This window comes from Euprymna scolopes, chromosome 1 (assembly GCF_053919585.1).
Source record: "Euprymna scolopes isolate OS-2025 chromosome 1, ASM5391958v1, whole genome shotgun sequence".
Lineage (NCBI taxonomy): Eukaryota > Metazoa > Mollusca > Cephalopoda > Sepiida > Sepiolidae > Euprymna > Euprymna scolopes.
In genome coordinates, this window is record NC_136482.1 from 179,803,743 (window position 1) to 179,810,279 (window position 6,537).

Here is a 6,537-nt window from a genome sequence, read left to right on the forward strand (position 1 = left end):
TATTCGCCATTATTATTCACCATTATTATTCGCCGCCAGGATATGTTTTATTTATGTGAATAAAAATTTTCCTCATATGATCGTCTTTATTCTTATTATGTAATTGCAAAAAGGCTTTATAAGTAAAAAAATATTCACGTTTTGTAATAGGTGTGCCACGAAAATTTAAAGAATTCAATATCATGCTACTATGTAAAAAAGGTTTGGAACCACTATTTTATATTCCTATTCAATTCCTATGTTGGTACGTGTGCAGAATTTGAACCAGACATAACTAACTGACCGCCCGGCTTTTCTCAGAACATAATTTCATGCGCTTGGGTTTGACTGTAATTTGACGTAAGACTTCGATCAAGGCTCAGCAAAGGAGACGATCGTTGAAAAAGAAATCAACGGGACCAGATGGAAGCTTTTTGACAGTTATCTTTTCGGCGAAGACAGAAATTTGGTAATGATCCTTTTGTTCCAATCTTAAACCATATATCAGAAAGCTACCAGGTTGGGTTGGCAAAGTTTCTTCTGCGTCCACTGTCTCTTCTCACCCAACTTTGGCACCATCAGATGCAACCATAGAAAAATCTACCTAATTCTAAGGGAATATCCCGACTATCTTAATTTTATTAAATTTTTTTTTTTAATCAGTTGCCCAGCCCCACCGCCATCCTACAGGTGAAAAAATGTTTATGAAAAGAAAAAAAAATAACAAAAAGTAAAGTTTATTTTAGACTAGCATTTCAGCTCAGCGTTGCCCGGGTGTTTGGAGGTGTATGTTGAGCAAAATAAAAAAAAAAGTGGTCAATTTTTTTAACTTTGACCTCTATTATGACCCCTTAAAATTTATGATTTTGGACTCAAATCAAGTTATTAAGTTAGATCCATATCCAAGGAACCTATATCTAAAATTTTAAGTGTTTAAACCCAAAATTGACGGAGGAGTTTGGTAGAGTTCTCAAAGGTCAAATCGTTGAACTTTAACCCCTTAACAGCCGAATTTCTAGCCGAAAACGGAGTACAAAGATTTTCCCAAATCTCAGTACCCTGTATATCAAATTTCGAGTCTGTAGATTGAAAATTGAGTTATTTCGTAGGGAAATGTACACAGACACACTGACACACACACACTTTCATTTCTATAGATATACTAGCATGTGTGCCCGAGTATTTGGAGGTGTATGTTGAGTAAAAAACAAAAAAAAACGGTAAATTTTTTTTAACTTTGACCCCTATTATATGATCCCTTAAAATTTATTGTTTTGGGCTCAACTCAATTTATTAAGTTAGATCCATGCCCAAGAAACCTATATCTAAAATTTCAAGTGTTTAGACCCAAATTGGCGGAGGAGTTTGGTAGAGTTCTCAAAGGTCAAATCGTTGAACTTTGACCCCTTAACAGCCAAATTTCTGGCCGAAAACTGATCACATAGATTTTCCCAAATCTCAGTACCCTGTATATCAAATTTTGAGTCTGTAGACTTAAAATTGACAGTTATTGCGTAGGGAAATGTAAACACGCAGATACACAGACACGTTAACTTTTATAGATATATAGATAGATTAGTTACAAAATAAAGAAAAAAATGAAAAAAATATGTATATATTTGAAAAACGTATAAAAAAAAGTGCTTTTTTTTTTTTTTAAACGTTTGTTGAAAAAATATGAAAAACCAAAAGAAATTTGATTTTCTTATTAGTTTTGTTCAATGGTTTGACTAAAAACAATTGATTGCAAAAAAAATACTTGTAACAAATTTTTACACTAAAAAAATTTGTTACAAGATTAAAACAGAAATTGTTACGGTAGGTCGTTCCTTTTTTTTTTTTCATTGTATATTTGTTTTTTTTTCTAGTGATTTAATATATTTAAATTTTTTCTTCAGTATTTTCCTTGAGTAGCGTTTTTATGCTTTGATAATCGGTGAAACTCAACAAAAGCTGGTGGCTGAAGTCATGTTCCGAGATAAGCTGAGTGGACAGTTAGTCAAATTCTGGACAAATATCCTTATATTTTATGTAGTTTGTTGAAGTCAGTATGTAACGAGTTTGTGAGCAGAAAAAATCTTACATTTTTATATTTGTATTCCAGGCCTTAAAATGGAAGATCAAGCAGAACACTACCGACATCTGATGCTTTTTTACTACAGGAAAGGAAAGAAAGCAACCGAAACCTGCACAAAGATATGCCAAGTGTATGGGGAGAATGCTGTTACAGAACGAGTGTGCCAGAAATGGTTTGCTCGATTTCGAAAAGGAAATTTTTCAATGAGAGATGCTCCTCGTTCTGGCCGGCCAAAGATTATCAACAGTGACCAAGTGAAAGCTGTAGTTGAACAAGATTGCCATTTGACAACCAGACAAATTGCAGACATTCTCAAGATTTCCAAATCGAGCGTGGAAACTGAATTGCATAAACTCGGTTATGTTTCTAAACTTGACGTTTGGGTTCTTCCTTCCTAAAAAAAAAAATAAAACTTTTAGCCAATCCAATATAATGTATTAACAAAAAAATAAAAAAAACATATACATTTTTTTGTATAGAAAACAAATTCAGATTCAGAGTTTATTTAAGAATTGAGATTCCTTTGTCTTTTTACTGTTCTCATCTACATATCTGTAAAAGTGAGAATTGTGCGAGGATACCTTTATACTCAACAATTTTTTTTATCTACAGACTTGAAATTTAGTATATAGGGTATTCAGTCATGTGGAAAACTTTTTAATCTGTTTTTATCCAGAAAAAAGGGCTGCATAAGAGTCAAAATTGAAAAATTCGTACAGTAGGGGTTGGCCATCGGATTTTTATCTGTTTGTCAACAGTTTTATGGAATTTGAAAACACTTTTCAAAGATCACGACAAGTTGGTGGAATTGTTATCATACTTGACTTACTATCTTTAGGCTTTGGTCTTCACCTTAGCTCAAGTATTTTTTTTTTACTTACTAGAAGTGAACTGTTTTTTTTTACTTACTAGAAGTGAACTGTTTTTTTTTACTTACTAGAAGTGAACTGTTTTTTTTACTTACTAGAAGTGAACTGTTTTTTTTTACTTACTAGAAGTGAACTGTTTTTTTTTACTTACTAGAAGTGAACTGTTTTTTTTTTACTTACTAGAAGTGAACTGTTTTTTTTTACTTACTAGAAGTGAACTGTTTTTTTTTACTTACTAGAAGTGAACTGTTTTTTTTTACTTACTAGAAGTGAACTGTTTTTTTTTTACTTACTAGAAGTGAACTGTTTTTTTTTTTTTTTACTTACTAGAAGTGAACTGTTTTTTTTTACTTACTAGAAGTGAACTGTTTTTTTTTACTTACTAGAAGTGAACTGTTTTTTTTTTACTTACTAGAAGTGAACTGTTTTTTTTTTTACTTACTAGAAGTGAACTGTTTTTTTTTTTTTTTACTTACTAGAAGTGAACTGCTTGAAAAAAAAAAAATACTCACATGCACATGTCTCAGATTTTTCTGTTTTTTTGTTTTCATCATTTTTTTTTTTTAGGACTTTAACATTACGTTTAATACCGAGTACATCTTTTTGTATTCTTGTATCCATATAATATATCATTTTTGGTCCTATTCTCAAACTGGCTGTTATTTTCACAATATTTTGGCCGAGGTAATCTCCAGCTATCTTCAGTTGAATCTTTTTAAACTTGTGAATCTTTGACTCGAGAATAAAGATCATAAATTATGCATCCATGTTACATAAATTACAAAACAAATGCATTGATATTGCAACATTTGAAAACTGCACACGTGATATGTTTTAAGTTGTAAACCATTTTAGTTTCAAAAGAGAAATATTGTTTCAAACAAAATGGCAGCATCAATCCAGAGGAGGTTTGAATTGTAAAAACTTACAGACTGAGTGGTTAAGTCCAAAAATTAAGTAAACAAAGTTAAGACACCAGAAGTGGACTCAGTATAGATAAAATATGGAACAGAATGGAAGTCAGTAAACATAAAAGGAAATACAAAACCATGTAGAAATAATTTATTTAAAAAAATTATTTTAGTTTTAACAATTCTTGTCCTATCATGAAACAATAAAAAATAATAGACTTTGATTTCGGTTTTGTAATTCAATTGAAGTTAACTCCCTTGTTTTATGATAAATTATTTATGATAAAATTTGTGAAGTATTTTTTAAAATATATGAAAAAAAACTTTGTTTACTGAAATGTAAAAAAAAATAAAATTTAGCAAACTCTAACAGCACAAGGAAAAAATGGCTTCCTGTTTGTTTTTTTTTTGCTTTTTGTTTACATGATCATTATTTTTAAGGTGTGCATAAATTAAAATTGACTTCTTTTTACTTTTATTTTATGCACATATACTCTCTTTAACATTTGAAGAAAATTAGACAAGAGTTTTCTATTTTGGTTTTTATTTTGTTTTAATTTTATTTAACAAAAAAAAATACTATGGCATATTGAAAATTGATCGGTGTTACTGTTTTTTTGTTGTTTTTTTTTTAAGTTTGAAGAGTTGTCTCCCTTTGACTCTTATTTCAGCAATGTAAGGACTTAGGTAACTTGGAGTTGCCTCCCTTTGTCTGTTAAATGATGGCATATGTTTTTAGAGTTGGGTAATTTGGCCTTCGCGACAAGATCACAGTGTAGTATCTGTTCTTCAGATGCTGCACTTCAATTTCTTGTTCTCTGTCAATGGAGGAGAAATCCTTCACGACTGAGACAATTTTTATTTTTGTTCCTTTTCTCCGCGTTAAAAAAACCACCCTGGTGTTTAACTCAGTCCCGTGGGGATGCATTGTAAATAGGAACTTGGAGTTATCTCCTCTTTGACTGTATTTATAAAGACTTGTATGCGACATTTCTTTCCCTCTTCGTGTTGTAAATAAGTGAATAAACAGACGTGTCTTTCTGCGTATCACTGTGTGTAAAAGGCTAAAAAACGTTACATTTGTTTTCTTTTGTCATCATCAATATAGCTTCTAACATGAAGTCATTTTGTTGGAATTTTTTGTACCAATAATTATGCATATCCCTGCTTACTTTTATTATGTTTTTATTCTGGTTCTTATATTTGATTTTCTGTATTTCGTATCTTTTATGATTCTTAGTTTCGTATATTTTCGGTTCGTACGAAACTCTCTTTAATTTAAAGAAAAAGAGCCATGCTAGCTCCTTGATAACATCATGAGTCCAGCATGAAATTCAGCCTCTTTTGGATTCCAGCGACGTGGATATTGGACATCGTTTCATTGCCCGGCGCTGATACGGAACTTCCAGAGCCCTCCTTCAAAGAAGTAAACCTGGCAAAAATACCCGGACGCGACAAAAGTGAACTTCTGAAAACTTATTTACGTGGCTACAGTTTGCACGTAATTGGAAGGAGAGAAATTTTAAAGGACTTTAAATTGAGAAAAAAAGAAAAAGGCACGTGCCTGACCGCCATCAATTTGTGAGTACGTTCCTAAAATTTATTTCATATGAGAGTGTGATTAGGAACTACTATTTGAATCATAATGTATTGGTTCATTGATACGACATTTTCAATATAAGAACCAGCGGGGTTTTTTTCTTTGCATTATATGTTGTTACTTTGGCGTTCTTTGTTTTTGTATTTAATGCTCGCAAAGGGAAAAATTTGCAACCAACTTTATTGTAAATAAAATCTCCACTTAGTTTTGAAACAAGACCTTTATATTTTATTCTTTACCCCCACCCCCACCCCTGCCTTTTTATTTCATCCTTTTATTTTTTTTCTTTGCAGGCTAGTTATTTTCGCGTCGAATTTATCTGAAAGAGGATAAATTTCCAACAATTTTAGGAAGAAAAGTATGTTTTCGTAATTAACTTAACAAATTAATTAACCCAACATGGCTTTCAATTCAAAATGTATGTGTACAGTAAACATACATGAAATCTTTTCTCGTCAAACAAAGTTTTTGCTTTTGTCCATATTTATGGATTTATTCTATTACTAACGTTTACATTCTTCCTTTATTAACACGTTAGCAAAGATGATTCAGTAAAGTTATTTTTAATGTGACTTTTCACCATGCACTTCCACATCATATATTTACTTCCACAATATTAGCTGGACAATATTCACCTCGTGAAGCTCAACATTTGGACTTTATTTCACAATTTTCCAACAACATAAGGCATACGAGGTGCCTTCAGTAAGTTTCCAGACATTTTTGTACAGGCATTGAAAATTCAGTATGTTATTGCTATACATCTTATGAGATGATTGACCAATTTTTATAGCTATAGCAGGAATTGGAATACACCCTACTAAAGCCTAAATGTCACAGCTGGTGAATTTCAAAAATGCAATCTGGACCTGAGGATAATTTAGAAGAACGATATACAATAAAATTCTGTTTTAAACTTGAAAAAAATGCCACAATATGGAATGCTTCAGACTACTTTTGGGCCATCTTGTGTGAATCGAGCATCAGTTTTTGAGTGGCATAAGAGATTCAAGGAAGACAGGAGTCTGTGAGGGATGATGAGAGGTGTGGGAGGAGTAAGGAAGTTAGAATACCAGAGTTGATTGGTCAAATAAAGAATTT

At 31.6% G+C, this 6,537-nt stretch overlaps 1 protein-coding gene across 2 annotated transcripts in view; it reads left to right on the forward strand.

Annotated features, from left to right (window-relative positions):
• Nucleotides 1–5,649, forward strand: part of LOC145277789 (histone-lysine N-methyltransferase SETMAR-like) — a 24,184-nt gene extending 18,535 nt beyond the window's left edge. For both annotated transcript variants that reach the window (XM_080129607.1, XM_080129617.1), the window contains exon 2: nt 2,084–5,649. In XM_080129607.1, coding sequence (XP_079985733.1) covers nt 2,084–2,454 — 371 coding nt within the window. In that variant the 3' untranslated portion in view covers nt 2,455–5,649. The remainder of the gene's footprint in view (nt 1–2,083) is intronic.
• The last annotated feature ends 888 nt before the right edge of the window (nt 5,650–6,537 follow it).